The 15,879-nt window shown below is 36.7% G+C and overlaps 2 protein-coding genes across 7 annotated transcripts in view; one reads left to right on the top strand and one right to left on the bottom strand.

Annotated features, from left to right (window-relative positions):
- Nucleotides 1-3,701, top strand: part of LOC306643534 (activator of 90 kDa heat shock protein ATPase homolog 2-like) — a 44,568-nt gene extending 40,867 nt beyond the window's left edge. Inside the window, 5 exon segments of the mRNA XM_079109751.1 lie at nt 180-268; nt 1,290-1,400; nt 1,874-1,975; nt 2,628-2,679; nt 2,783-3,701. Of these exon segments, the coding sequence (XP_078965877.1) occupies nt 180-268; nt 1,290-1,400; nt 1,874-1,975; nt 2,628-2,679; nt 2,783-2,955 (527 nt within the window). The 3' untranslated portion in view covers nt 2,956-3,701.
- The window catches only part of USP34 (ubiquitin specific peptidase 34), a 217,160-nt gene continuing 204,901 nt past the window's right edge, over nt 3,621-15,879 (bottom strand). For 4 of the 6 annotated variants that reach the window (XM_079109665.1, XM_079109668.1, XM_079109667.1 and 1 more), the window contains 5 exons: nt 9,221-9,300; nt 6,543-6,683; nt 6,303-6,446; nt 5,055-5,214; nt 3,621-4,854 (listed from right to left, as the gene is read on the bottom strand). In XM_079109665.1, coding sequence (XP_078965791.1) covers nt 4,247-4,854; nt 5,055-5,214; nt 6,303-6,446; nt 6,543-6,683; nt 9,221-9,300 — 1,133 coding nt within the window. In that variant the 3' untranslated portion in view covers nt 3,621-4,246. The remainder of the gene's footprint in view (nt 4,855-5,054; nt 5,215-6,302; nt 6,447-6,542; nt 6,684-9,220; nt 9,301-15,879) is intronic. The other 2 variants (XM_079109669.1, XM_079109670.1) reach the window with 2 other exon arrangements.

Here is a 15,879-nt window from a genome sequence, read left to right as displayed (position 1 = left end):
GAAATTCATGATGTTAAGCACCAGTAGTTTATGGAGTAGTCTTGAAATCCTCAAAATGCTATAGGATTTCTTTTACAAATATCAGTTCTTTTATTTTCTCACATGCTATTTCTACCTTACCGTTTGTGCTTAAAAGGAAATATATCTTTATTAAAACCATTTCCCACATTTCTTTGTAGAATTTACAACTGGAATGATTTTACCAACAAAAGCTTCATCAACCCAAGAATTAACTGTTAAAAGGAAACCGAGTGAAAATACCTTGCAGGTATGACCTTTGGTGTCAAAGTTTGGGGAGGGGACAAAGGAAGTGCTTAATAAGAGTGAATCAAAGCTCCAGATAGCCTGTTGATGATGAACTGTGAAGGACAGTTGCATCCCCTGTGACCCTTTAAGATCTACCATTTTGTTGTGGAAATGATAAAAAGACCCTTGTGTGTGTTTTGTGGTGCTGGGAATTGAACCCAGGGCCTTGTACATGCTAAGCAAGCACTGTACCACCGAGCAGCATCCCCAGGCCAAAACTTTTTCTTTTACTTTTTTTTAATAATTAAAAAAAAATTTTTTTTAGTTGTAGATGGACACAACACTTAATATATGGTACTGAGGATTGAGCCTAGTGCCTCACACATGCTAGGTGAGCGCTGTACAGTGAGCTACAATCCCAGCCCAACTTTCATTTTTTTAAAAATTTTTTTGTTGTTATAAATGGATAGCATGCCTTTGTTTACTTTTATGTGGTGCTAAGGATCAAATCTAGTGCGTCACATGTGCTAGGCAAGCGCTCTGCCACTGAGCCGTAACCCCAGCCCAATTTTCATCCTTGATAGAAGGAAATGTATAAACTGGCCTTTTGATGGTCCCATCAAGAATGAGTCTCAGGCTGGGGATATAGCTCAGTGGTAGTGTGCTTGCCTGGAATGCACAAGGGCCTGTGTTTGATTCCCAGCACTGCCCCAACCCCAATATATGTATATGTACACACACACACACATGAATGGATGGCAGGCAGTGTTCTTTGCTAGGCAAGATAATAAAATATTACCAGATGACTTTGAGGCTCACATACCACAGTGGGAGAACCTTCTCTCTTGACTTTGGGGTTGGGAGATTTTAGGTCCTTTTTAGAATTGGGGTGTATGTGTGTGGCTTTCTATGTGAGTGTTTAGAAGGGGTAGTGTAGAATTTGGGATGGTTTTGAGAAGACTGACTTAAATTCCAGTATTGTTCTCTCTTGATGTGCTTCACTATTCTCTGGAACCTCTTTTTTTTTTTTTTTTGAGGTTCAGGCATCATCTCCAGTGGCATTGGGTGTAAGGATTCCCACTGTGGCTCTGCACATGACTGAACTGTTTGACACAACAGTAGAGCAGCTATATGGCATCTTCACCGTGAAGGAAGTAAGTTAACTCCCTAAGCTAGTATCCTAAGTGCTGACATTGGGGAAAAATGTGCCACAAAAAACAGGAGGTGTTTTTTCCCTTGTGGCTGTAGGTTTGATTGAAGTGCTCTGGGACAGTGGTGATGGAAATGAAGGAGGATGGCTTCTGAATAATTTGAGGGGACAAAGATGGATAGTTTTGGGGTATCAGCAGTTAGAGGATATAGTAGTTGACCAGATTTTCTCCCTCTATAGGTAAGAAAGCTTTTTATCATCTTTAAGCAAAAGATGTGTCCAGGATTAAAACAAAACCAACTAACCAGTCACAGTTAAATTATGTACTTTACATTTAGATTAAAAAGGTAATAGCAGGGCTGAGGGTGTAGCTTGTTGGTAAAGTGCTTGCCTAGACTGCCCAATACCTTTGAGTTTGATACAAAAACATGGTAACAGCATGTGTTGGAATAACATCTATTGTGTTTTGCTTGGAAGTTGGTGCAGAAATTTTCCAAATCTCCTGCTGTATTAGAAGCTGAAAAGGGAGGGAAATTCCAAATGTTTGATGGGAACATCACTGGTGAATACACAGAATTGGTAAGTAATCACAGGGTTAAAGCAGCAATTTGGGACTTAATTCTTCCTTTGTTTAATATTGCTCTTTGCCTATGCTGGTTTTAGCTTGATTTGGGCTTTTATCTGAGTGCATATCATCTTGAAAACTTACATAGTTATAAAACATTTAAAAGTTGTTACTGAACATCATTAAGGATACTAAGTCATGATAAAGCTAAACTGTTTCAGTTATTGTGTGCAGATACTTAATGAGTTTAGAAAAAATAGGTCTTGGGCCCGGGATGTAGCCCACTGGTGGAGTGCTTGCCTAGCGTGCAGGGAGCCCTGGGTTCTATCCCTAGCATGGGACTAGGAAAAAAAGGTCTAAATCTAACTCCCAACCCCTCCTCTGGGTTTTGTCACTTCTATCATTAGAGTATGTTGCCTGCTGTCACTTCATCCTTGACATTGACTGTCAGTTGTGGCTGTCAGTATTACTATTTTGTCCTTGATGTTAATTGTGGTTAGCAGTTAAGAATGGATTATTAGTCGTACCAGCATCTAAAATGAAAGGTGGTGTTCAGATTCTTCTTGTACTTACTTAGTGGTTTTTACTGAAAGGATTTACTTTTTCTATTTTGTATTGTGGGAGGTTTTAAAAGGGGTTTTCAGTGGTATTTCCCTTTGTTTTCAGTTAAAAAACAGAAAGATCGTCATGAAATGGAGGTGTAGGAACTGGCCAGAAGGTATGTTATATGATCTTTGTGTGTAAAGGTTCAGCAATACTAACGTTGGTATGGATAAATTTTTTTTCTTAATGCAGTAATAAGGCTCCTATTTTTCTTCCAGAACACTATGCAACAGTTGCACTGAATTTTGTACCTACTCTAGGGCAAACGGAATTACAATTGGACTGTAAAGGAGTTCCTGTCTGTAAAGAAGAGAATATGAAATTCTGTTGGCAGAAGCAGCATTTTGAAGAAATAAAAGGTTTACTCCAGCTGCCCACCCTAAATGGTTGACTAGTTAGGTTTTATAAGAGTATTTTATTTTATTTTTTTGCATTAGAAAGTGTCATGTTTCTCTTCCCTGTCTTTCCTTAAAAAAAACAAAAATGCCCAAATCTTAATTTATTTGATATTGGATGAAATCCAAGAACTTATACGGAATTAAAAAGCACTATTTGACTCTAATTTGAGTTGAAAATAGTAAGCAACCTGAAATTAGGTCTGTTCACCTCACCTTCCATAGATGTTCCTCTGGAAAGAGACTGAGGACAGTTGAAGTTTCCCAAGCTCAAGGTAGTCCTAGCAAGCTTACTCTCAGACGTAGTTGTTAAAGATAAAAAATAAATGGCATGTTATAATAGTCCTTTGTTTTACTTCAGGGTTGTTAAGGCGTGTAGCTCATAGGTAATTAAACAGTGGCATGTTGCATTCTAAAAGCCTGCTAACGTGAGGGATAGTTGACTGTATGCTATTACACTCCTCTCTGTCCTCCTTGGTTAGCCCTGCAGCAGTGATGCACGTCAGGGTAGAGAGGACTAAGAAGTTGATGGGCTGAATTGCTTTTTGGGACTGCCAGGAAGACTTGTAAGGAAACAGAATGGAGTGGATAAGTGCTTTTCCCATTCATGGTTTCCTCAGTACTTGCGTCTGAGAAGACCGAAGCAACGTATGTAAACAAATGAAAAGTCATCACAATCAGTTTAATTAAGTGCACAGAATAGCAATCAGTCATGTCAATAAAAATAAAACAATTATTTTTACATCAAGTGTGCTTTATTTCCTCCACAGGTATTCTGTTAAATAAAGCACCATTTATATACTGCCAGGCCACAGCTAAAGAGGATTCTTTACAGAATCAAATTTCTTGTGGTTGTTCCGTATACAAGTAAACTTAATTTTGATAATAAGAACCACAGCGATCGGAGGCAATCTGCCTCTATTATAAGGTACAAAACTGGCACAGAGGACACCATATTATACACAGTAAAAATGCTGTAAGTTTAAATTACATTGTACAGGGCTGGGAACCCTGTTCCTCCCAGACAGCCATATTAAATGAAAGCCACTACAGTGAACTCTTAATTACATAAAACATATCCATTATCTGATTGCCCTTTAGAAAGTATACTGAAGATGCAAATTTTTTCATCTGGATCTGCCTGACCAAGAATTAAGCCTATAAATCTATCTTGCCATTCAAGCAGAGAGCACTGGACAAACTGAAGCACAAAACAAATAAGCAAAACTTATACAAACAGCATTGAGGGGGAGGGGGCGCTTAAAAGTAGACATGCTACATCTAGTGTCAAGAAGCAGCTTGGTTTCCTTTGCCGGATATCCTTGTGACCACATGGATTGTAGATTCAATGGTCCTACACAGGGTATCTAAAATGTCATGTTGCTGCATGTGACTAAAGAGTCCTCTGGAATGGCCACAACTGAGTGATAAAGCAGCCTCAGGGTCCTGGGAGGGCAAAGCTTGACCATCACAGCTTCTTAAGTCAGCCAAATCAGACAGAACTGCAGAGATAGAAGTAGAAGGGAACTCAGAGTCTTCCTCAGCAAGGGTGGGATCCTTGGAACAGTGGAGGTCTTTAAATTCTTTACAATCTTCAAATCTACCACTGCTGGACTGTTCTTCTACTTGCTGTGACCTGATATTTGACATGTCTTCTGAAAACGAAGATGGAACTTCCATTCGATATTCTTTAACAGAACTATTTTCAGGGGAAGGAAGATCTTGCTCAGTTCCTGGATCAATAATTGAAGAGTCTCTTGTCTCATTGTCTGAAGTGCTAGTTGGGGTTAGGGCTTCCCTGGTTTCTGTTTTCATGTCACTGATGCAGCTGTCTACAGTGTGCTCCTCATCACTGCTAACACGTCGTCTTTTAACAGGAGTGGCCCCTTCATCATCTGTGAAAACAAACATTAAGATGGAAACTTCTGGAAGTGGTCATAAGATCACATAGGGGAGTAGCTGTGGGGAGCCAATTGTGTTATCAGCATTTATATTTGGGAGGTTCAACTGAATATACAGCGTTATAAAATCCATTACACCGTACATTCGTCCCATTTCCAACCCTAAAGGTAGTATTAATGTTCATAAAGCTAACCTTTAGTTTTTCTTTCTTTGGCTTCTTGCTCTTGGAGTGAATTTCTTTGTTGCAGACAAGTCCTACATTTGCTTAAAAGCTCTTGCAGAGTTGGAATTAGAGCTGGGTTTAATTGTTTGGGAGTGTGTACTGACAGAAGCAAAGCAAGTGCCCTCAGGTCCTATAAAAACCAGAGAGGAACATTTGAATTTTTAAAGCCAACATTCTGACATAACAATTTGCAGGTAAATGCAGATTATTTACTTTCCCAGAAGTCCATTTTGGTTTCGTTTCTCTGATATTTTTAGAAAAAATGCTAATGCTGGGCTTGGTGGTGCATGCCTGTGACCCCAGTGACTTGGGTTGCTGAGGCAGGAGGATCATGAATTCAAAGCCAACCCCAGCAATTTCGTGAGACCCTGTCTCAGAATATAAAAAGAGTTGGGGATGTGACTCAATAGTTAAGCACCCCTGGGTTCAATCCCTGGTACCAAAAAAAAAAAAAAAAGAAAAAAAAAAAAAAAAGGGGGGGGGGGAAAGGGTAAAATCAGTTCTAAGTCACTGATTTCATTATTTTAAGCCCATGTCAAGGAGTTAAGACAGACTTAAGACACTATTTTTCAAAACAGAAAAAGAACAACAACAAAAAAAAACTTAGGTGGACTTATATAATAATTTTAAAATCAAACCTTGAATGATCCATGAGAAATTTGGGTCTTAAAATAGAAGTCACAGTTTCTCAAGCTAAATTCTGGTGAATGTCACAAAGGTCTTGCTCACTTAGCTTCATAATCTGTTCTGGCTTGTAAGCATCTTGTTATTTAGGAGGCTGCTGAGTGATATTCTTGCACATATTTCCAGGTTCCATTCTGTGACATGGCTGTTGTGGGGATCTACACAAGGCAACTAATTCTCTAGTTTTAACTGCCTTTTACAATCAATAGGTCTTTAGACTGTTTTTTCTGGTTACTTAGGAGCCAGAGGCAATAATGGAAACATCATAAGTAATGTTTCAAAAATTATAAACAAGCAGAGATAAAGGAAATATTTTTCAGTAGTTTTACTGTTCTTCAATACTTCATGCCCTTAGTTCATCTAAAAAAGGTGATAGTGTGCTATGTACACACAAGGCATAGCAAACAGTTTTAAAAACTTTGTTTTCATGTGACTTGAATAATAAATCAAGATAATAAAAATCACACAAAGGCCAAATACAGAGTTGATTTGAGAATTCTGAAGTACATGCCTACTCTTTTGCATAGTTCTTACCCCATTTAAAGAAGCACTTGCTTTGGAAATTTCAACTCGGTTGGTGAAATCAGATTGTAGGTTCTGATACTGATTTATTAAGTTTGTAATAAGGGTGCTGATCAAATTGGCACAGTTTGCTTCTGAAAATACTTGACTTTGAACCTGAAAAAGACGGTATAAAAAACATCTCCAAAAGACCAACATAATGAAAACATGCATTAACTAACTGGAAGTAACAGTCTCTACAGTACTACGCACCTTTAGAAGGAAATGTGTCATGAATGTGTAGACAATATTGTTGTTTAGAAAAGTTCTTTCATCCATTAGGATACATTTAATATATTCTGCGAAAACAGGATCTTCACACAAAAGCTTGATGCAGTTTTTTGACATAGCAGACTACAGTGGAGAGAAGAAGCACTGATGGTTGAGCAATGAAGTAACTGGGGACTTAAGTGTCATGTATGACAGGACATTAAAAGTCACTTTAAATCATTGTTGAAAAAACATTTCTACCTTAGTCTATGCAACTTTCAATTATACCCACTGTCCTCCCAATATATTAAAATATTACAAATTTGGACTATATACCTGAGTGAGGGAAAGAAACTGAACAGCAAAAGTGAATATGCTTTAAAAGAAGACTGAGGCATGAAGATTTTAAGTTCAAAGCCAGCCTCAGCAATTTAAGCCCTAAGCAACTTAGTGAGACCTTGTCTCAAAAAAAAAATAAATAAAAAATAAAAAGGACTGGGCACGATGTGGCTCAGTGGTTAAGTGCCCCTGGGTTCAATCCCTAGTCCCACTCCCCCCAAACATATTTGCTTTACTATCTAGCACTGGGAACTAATAAGGAGTGTAAAGACGAAGCTAACAATAAAATGAGAATATTTAAAGGGAACCAATTAAATGATAATAGCTAATAAAAGCACATCTAGAGAAAGGACAAAATTTAACAATTAAAATATATTCTTTAAAATGGGCTAAACATCATTAGCAATTGAAATTTAGTAAATACTTCCCCACGTTGTACTGCAAAGGTAAACAATAACCTCTTTCCATAGTTATCTTAGACAATTAGTAGTTCCCAGTATCTGGAGATTTCACTAAACTTTGGTTTTCCTATTTTCAATTAGTCCTGGCTTTTAAACACAAGTAGTAGTATCTTTAAACAGATATATTCCTTAATATATTAATATTATATTAATATAATATAATATTAATATAATATAAATATAATATAATATTAATATATTAATATATTTCCTTTAATCAAATTATTTACAGGGGAAATAAAAGCACTCATTTTTTTTATTGGAGCATTATGGTTATACATAGTAGTTGGGTTCATCCTGACAAACTCACACATGCATGGAAATTGCTTTTAGTTCATGATCGCCCTTTTCTTTCCCCTCTCCCCTTATCCTTCCTCTCCTCTTTACTAGACTTTCTTTTGCTCATCTATCAATTTGTATTTTTTTTTTTTTTTTGTAATAAAAGGACTTTTTAAAAAGTTGGAGAAAGTTTAGATAGTATGCACATGTGTATGCTTAATTAGGGTAAGCAACTATCATAAGTAAACTGCTCAAGGTAACCCAAGAACATAGGTGTAGAGTAGGAACAGGACCCAGGTCTTTAGATCTTTAGTTCTAGGGAAATCCGCCTTTTTCATGAAAAGGGCAACAGCAGCAATAGAGGGGGAAGCAGAGATCTGCTCCAATTTACTGAACAGATCACTTAGCTCAAAAACCAACCAGTGAGTCATTTTTTTTGTTCCCACTTGGTGCTAGGGATTGAACCCAGGAGTACTCTACCACTGGGCTACATCCCTGTTTTTTTTAATTTTTAAACAATCTTATTAAAATGCTTAGACTGGCCTTGGATTTACAATCCTCCTGCCTCAGCCTCCCAAGTTGCTGGGATAATAGGCACTTGCCACCAGCCTGTCTTAGAGAGCCACTTTTTGAATGCCTACTACAGGCTAAGTCATGTGAGCTAAATGAGCCCATGCCTTTCAAGGAGTCCTATTGAAGAAAACAAAGTAACATTTCACCAGAAGAAACAGATGACACCATATAAAGTCTCACATTTTGGGAAAAGGACATAGAGTAACAATCATCACAGTACACTGTGACAAATTGTCTAGTAGGAACATCCTTGGTGGGAGGCTGGACCACACTTGTGAAAGTATAATGTGGTTAGAGGTTTGTGCCCATGAAGGTCAACAAACTCATCTCTTCCACTGGGGTAAGGCAGATGAAACCAAGAAGAAAAATGATTATTTCTTTCAGGTTTTAAAGGGAATGGGGATCCTTTAGGCCAGTCAGAACTTAAGAAGAATTAATCTGGCTTCTCCACTGTCTTCCCAGTTCTTTCTCTACAATTTAACAAGAATTATTTATGTGCCTACTTAATTCTGTGAAGGTGGCTCTAAAGATACTTGAGGTAGGGGTTGTATAGTCTTTCCTACTCTCGTAAGACTGTTGGTAAGAAAACAGTACATGAAACCCTTGAAAAACTGCACATCAGGAAGAGCTAATCAGTCAACATGGTTTCTACTAAAAGATTTTGGAATGGTGGAGAGGAGAGACAGATGGGGGAGAGGCAGGAGAGCCAGCAGGGACAGAAGTTTTCTTCCCCCAGTACCTCCCTGTTTTAGACTTGCCCCACAAATGTAGATACTGACCTACAGATATGAAACTGAATTATAAATCGCTTATTTGAAATATTCTCTGTGGTACAAATCTACATAAGTATATAAAAGAGAGAACTCAAAGGGAAACTAGATGCCCAAGATTTAATAGCTAATATTTCCATTAAATTCTAAAACATAACCAATTTCTAGCTAGTGAGTTTTCAACCCACTGTTCCTAAAATTCTTGATCACTTGGCTAGATGAGATAAAGACCAAATCATCTAAAACTCATTTGCTTTACCTGAGTCTGGCATAGCTCAGTCCAAAGTTTGGGGAACAGTGCAAGATGAAGTGGCAAGCCTTCATAGGCAACTAGGACACCTAATATTTAAAAAGAAATCAGAAGAGGTTATAAATTACACTATTAAGATACTAAACTGCAAGTATAATCTTATGGCTCTTTCTGGTTATAACTATACATATTTTCTATAATTACAAAAATACATAAAGTACTTATAGGGGAAGAATTCGTTCCATTGTTTGACCAGTGAAATATTTAGCAGTACTTTTGAATTTACTTATATTCCATGCCTCATTCCCAGAAGGATCTAAGGCAACATAATCCAGTTCTCCCTTTTTGAGTATTGAAATTTGAGTACTGAAAAAGTTACTGCAGGTGGCTCCAGAGCTTGCTTTCTTGGACTAAAGGTACCACTCTGCGTATTAGAAAATTTCCACACAACAACTAAATTTCAGGGGGGGACAGAAGGGGAAGATTAAATGGGAGATGTGGAGAATTAGAAGATATAATTTCCTCTTCCTTGTGTTTCTCCAAAAATAGGGAGAACTATCTTTGTGGTGTATTTAAACAAATACTGCTCTGAGTCTACCAGTTTTTGCCTTGTCCCCAAGATCTTCTGGATGGACCACATCTGACACTGTCAGAGTGTCTAATCTGGAACTTCTATTTTTTTTGGGGAGGAGGGGGGAGAACGACAGCGTGGGGTGGTACTGGGAATGGAACCCAAGGCCTTGCACATCACATGCTAGGCAAACACCTGCCACTGAGCTACATACACCCCCAGCCCTGGAACTTTGTGATTTTAACCTTTCTCTCAAGCATTCCTCTTACCCTCCTACCTCTGTAACTACAAGACATTGCAATGCCACAGACCTACATAAATTTCTCATCTTCCACATCTCTCCACCCCCAAGGAAAAGTATGATTGTAGAGGAGATATAAACTATACTCCTCCAGGTGAGCAAAAAGTATGGGTTAGATCAGGAGTTGGCAAACTTTTCAGAAGAGGGTCAAACTTAGGTAAATTAGGCTTTGTGGCCACAGGATGTCTACTGCAACTACTCAACTCTGCCAAGGTGCTGTGATATCAGCACAGACAACACTTAATAAATGGTTGTGACTGACTTAAAAGAAAAAAAACTTTATGCATGTTGAAATTTGAATTTCATAATTTTCATGTGCCATACTTACTCTACTTTATTTTTTTTTTAGCCATTTAAAAATATGAAACTTACTCATCTAGTAGGTAGCTGCTGATTATACAAAAACAGGTAGCAGGTGAGTTGTGTTTGCCAATCCCTTTACTACACTAAGGATTTTGAGAAAATCTTAAGAGGCAAATCAGAGCAGCCAGTTATACAGCTTACCAAGGATGCTTAGAATCCCTTTTGTGGGTAAGCCTTTTTTTTCCCCTGTCAAGATCAGTACCTTTGTAAAAACTCAAGGAAATTCTCATCTTTTTCCTTTACTCTCACCTAATCTGCTTGGAAGCATTTACCTACTGTTAACGTCATACACACATAGGCAAAGAAGGACCCGTCATCAAACCTGTGGTTATGGGGAAAGTGTTTCTATGCTTCCATGTTCCTGAATCTTAATTACCCATAAAATGAGAGGATGGGTTGGCAAACTATGGTCATTGGGTTAAGTTTGACTCACAGTCTGTTCCTGTATAGTCCAATGAGCTAAAAGAAAGACTTAAAAATTAAGCTTGGGAAAACAAAAAATCCAAAGAAGCAAACAAAGAATACATGACAGAGACCACATGTGGACTTCAAAGTCTAAAATATTTAGTGTTCAGCTCTTGCAGAAAGAGTCTGCTAATCTTTGAATTAAAGGCTGTTCTACCCAATTTCATGGGAAAAACTGTTCACTATATGCTTTTCTGTTGTTTTAATCTCTAGTTATTCCCCAAAGTAAAACAATCCTTACTCCTCTTTTCAGTTCCTGGAAAGCTAAGCCAGGAAAACTTTTCTCTCCAGTTTGATCAAACTGCATAAAATTCAGTTCTACTCTTCTTATATCATATGCTTTTTTCTTAGTGGTTGAGTGGCCAAATCCAGTCAGCTGGGATTCAGGCAGGGTCCTTGGCTTGGCCGCAGATAACACGACAACAAACAAAACCTTGGAGGCCTTTTATGATCGCAAAACACTCCAAGTAGTTTTCTGATGCATGTGTATGTCTTTCTTTTTTCTTTTAACAAGCAAAGAAGGAAATAAACATTTACTGTGCTACTATGACAGATAATCACATTTAATTTTCTCATCCACTTTGGGAGGTATTTTATTCTCATTTGTTTCATTTTCTTGAATAAGGAAATTAGGCTCACTGATCATATAATCTGCTTAGGTTTATCCCAAAGTCAGTAATTAATACATTTAAGAGTCTATCCCCATTTTTCTGATTCTAAAAGCCCATAATCTTTCCAGTAATCAATGTTTACCCAAAAGGCAGTTATTCATGTATCATTTCATGATCATCTTCACATTTGCCCATAACCTGTACTATTAAATACTTAATACTTTTCTTCAGTCTGATACAATTAGCCTTATTTTAGGCAATGTAACATCTAGGAAATAGATTCATTTGATGTATTTGCTTGTTATACAGTAAGTACCATACTTATTCATATGAAAATTATTTTTCCTGCACCACCTTACACAGTGTAGTACACTGGAAAACGTGTTGCCCAGGGGAGCTAATGACACCTTTCATAGTTCTACTTATTCCTTCGCAAGCTGTGCCTCCTCCAAGAAGGGAGACTTATCCCCTCAGAGCAAGGGTTTCAGTTTTTTCCTAGCATATTCACTGGGGATGAGAAGTCTCTTGGCACTATAACTCAAGTTAGAGACCAATGTCCTCTTAATTCCACATACTCCTCCAATACCTTCTGCAGTGTCTCACTCACTGGGCATAAAACAGGGAACTGCAATCACTGAAGTTCTCAGGCATGTTTCTAGGCTTTGCTTCAGTCAACTGGATAGTCACATCTAAAACACACTGGCTTTTCTACTACTTATCTTTCTTCATCCTGTGACTTCAGGTATCCTCCAGCAAGTTTCACACTCTGCCCTGTCCCCACCCAAGAAGAACTAGTTATACAAAGCCAAAAAACTTCTCCAAATATATCATTTTCTCACTAGTAATACTTCGTAATGTAGAAGCCATTTGGTTGTGTATCATTAAAAGTAACATTTTTCAAAAACTTCCTAAAATGGCATCAGATTATTTTATACTTATAGACTGCTAGGAGGAGGAAATGTGTCTTATATAAATTTACTAATTATGGTTTCTCCTGATTGATTTGGTCCTCTGTCTAGTTTCTTCTAGGAGTGTTATACCATCCATACATTATCAGGGTGAAGTGGCAGCTTTAGCCAATAGACTGAATCATCAAGACATTAGCCTAAAAATGCCACATATTTGATCTAAATTCCCTTTGTTCTGTCTTGATACCCACTAAGCAAACTACTGTTTATCTGGCTTCCCTTTTGGTTACTGGGGGGAAAAAAAAAATCAGGCCAAGCATGGTGGCTCACACTTGTAATCTCAGCTACTCAGGACAGGAGGCTGAGGCAGAAGAATGACAAGTTTGAGGCCAGCTTGGGCAACTTAGTGTGACCCTGCCTCAGAATAAGAAATAAAAAGGGCTGGAGATTTTACTCAGTGGTAGAACATCCCTGGGTTAAATTCCCCGTTTAAAAAAAAAAAAGAATCTGAGGGGCCTATTATGTATTGTAGATTCAGGTCCCTATGCTAGTTCTTCCCTTGCAAATTAACAAAACGGGAACTAACTTTATAATTATAAGTATTTCTTAAATGTGATTACTATATTTCAACCTAGTACAAATGGATTTGTTCTTGGTAGTCTGGTGACAAGATGACTTCTGATCTGCCACGATGCCTGGAGCATATTCTTTTTGGGAAGCTGCTAATCAGTCATTTCCCCAGTCAATACTATCCTGATATCCTGAAAAGCAGAAGCATGAATCAGAGTTGTGCTTCTATAATATGATTTTTAAATAGTTTACTTCTGCCAATTATACTCATTTTATAATTCCGTTGATTCCAAAGTTTTTGAATTTTCTAAGTATAACAGTTACTTGCAAAAATCAGTTTAACTTTCATTAATGTATTAAGAAAATTTTCAAAAAAAAAAAGTTAAATACCAAAAGTAATAAAGAGGTCTTTGTTTTGTTCCTGCAAATGAAAATTTAATTAAATGATGATGAAATCTAAGTATTTCATTTTATTTGACCATTCCACTGCTACTTTTACATGTGAACTATGGAACCTTAAAAAAACAAAACAAAACAAAACAAAAAACATGATTGTGGAGTGTGCAATATCAGTTTTCTATATTATTCCAAAAACTTTTTTCTAATTACAAAACAGTATATAACTATTATAAAGAATTTAAACCTTATAGTTACATTTAACATAGAAAATAAAAGCACTTCATAATTGTATCCTCACTTGGGTATTATCCTTTTCTCCCCTGCACATGCTCAAAGGGTGATTTCTATTCCCTTATTTATAAGAATGTGATTATATTCTGCATAAGATTTTCTTTTATTCTTGTACTGGGGATACATCTACACTCATGATCAACCAATGTAGGTATACAGCTATACCTACCCAGTCCATTTTTCAAAAAATTTTTTCCATGTAATTAGAGGAACTTTCCTATATTGTTTGAAGTCTATACAAAACAGATGAACTATGGTTTACTTAACTAAGATCCCAATGGAGAACATTTGGGTTGTTTCCAATTTTTACCCACTACAAAGTGAAAACAACCAGTGTCCTCTGTATGTTTGTTTTACATTTTTGAGCAGAGTAGAATGGATTCCTGTATCTAGCGTTGTTGGGTCAAAGGCAAGAACACTCTAAACTTTAATTCATAATGCCAAATTGCATCCCAAAATTGTCACTGAATAACATTTCATTATAAGGTCTTTTATTATCTGATAGTATGCAAACACTTTCCCATTAGCTAGTTTGTATATTTTAATCCAACTTATGGTATTTTAAACTGGGCAGCAGTTTGCATCTTTATGTAGTTAAAATTTTCATTTTCTTGTTTTTCTGTTTCTGAATTTTATGTCCTGTTATTATGGTCTTTCAACTCTCAAGGTGTTATCAGCATGATCTCATGTTTTGAATATCTCAAAGATTTTTTTTTTCCAAGCAAATCTTTAATCCTCCTGGAGTTTATTTTGGTCCAATGAGTAAAGTATTAAAGACTTGCATTCCCCACTCCCCACCCCTACCTTGGAACTAACTAATAATCTCAATACTACCTCTTTTCTACTAATTGGATATCATTTTTATGATCTACCAAATCCTTATGTTTTTTAGGAATGTTCTCCTACTGTTCTGCCTATCTATCTCTGTTCTTTTACCACATAATCTTAGTCATTATACTTTTCTTTAAAAAGGGGGAGAAAATACACTTGTATTTGCATAAAGGAAATAAAAGGATAAACAAAAAATGGATAAACATGGTAGAAGACAAGTCTGTGAGTGATACATGTACCTTTAAAACATGATATTGTTTTAAATTGTGATCTGTTATAGGTATTAAGCCATAAAACATTACTGTATCTTTATTAAGTATTTTAGAAATCATCAGTGCCAGTGCTCTTTATTATTATTCTTTTTCAGAAACTATTTGGCTAAGCTATGCTGTTTTTAAGTATCAAAATTCTTTGATTTCACAAACATTGTGCTTTATGATGGTCGTTAGCAGCTTTGCTCACTTCCTGTGAATTCTCTCTTGACTTCTCTAACCCCATCTTGGACTGTCCTCACTTGAAAGTGCAATATACTCTTTTGATTACTATTTAGTACCTGCAGCTCAGCCATCTCCCTGCTATTCTAATATACAATTATTAATAATTCCCTTCTATCCTCTAATAAGTCTTAAAATTTGTTAATTTACCAATATAAAAACCACCACAAAGACTTTTCCTCAAAAATGAAAATCACCTGCAATCCCATTTCAGACAATCTCATCTACAGTCGCAATATTTTAATATTCTGGCCTTTGGACTGTTTAACCTCAAGTTTGAAATGAATTGAATGTCAACTCAATTTAATCTCATCATCTTTCCATTTCTTGTTACTAAATATAATTTCTTGCATTTATATTTATGGGATATAAACAAGAATCATATAAATTAAAATTCTACCAACTCTGCTCACCATCGCAGTCATTAATGTGGACTGTTTGCTTAAGCCTCTTTGAAGGTGCCTTTCCTTGGACATAGTCATTTTAGCTAGAGTAAGGAGCTAACATCAATCTTTCCATTTATGGAAGGGTACAGGATAGTGGTGCTTTCAGGTCTTTACTTAACTTCACATTCAAGACAATATCCAACTTTCTGCATTAACAGATATAAGATGTAACCAAGGAAATTTTCATCATTTATCTATCTATCTATCTATCTATCTATCTATCTATCTATCTATCTATCTATCTATCTATCTATTCATTCATTCTTATTCTGAGTAATACTACTCAAATACTTGGACCCCCCCCTTTCCTTTTTTTAATTTATTTTTTATTTTTTAGTTAAAGGTAGACACAATACTGTATATGGTGCTGAGGATCAAACCCAGGGCCTCACGCATGCTAGGCAAGCGTGCTACCACT

The sequence above is a fragment of the Sciurus vulgaris genome (genome assembly GCF_902686455.1).
Source record: "Sciurus vulgaris genome assembly, chromosome: 14".
Lineage (NCBI taxonomy): Eukaryota > Metazoa > Chordata > Mammalia > Rodentia > Sciuridae > Sciurus > Sciurus vulgaris.
This window is presented reverse-complemented; position numbering and strand designations above follow the sequence as displayed.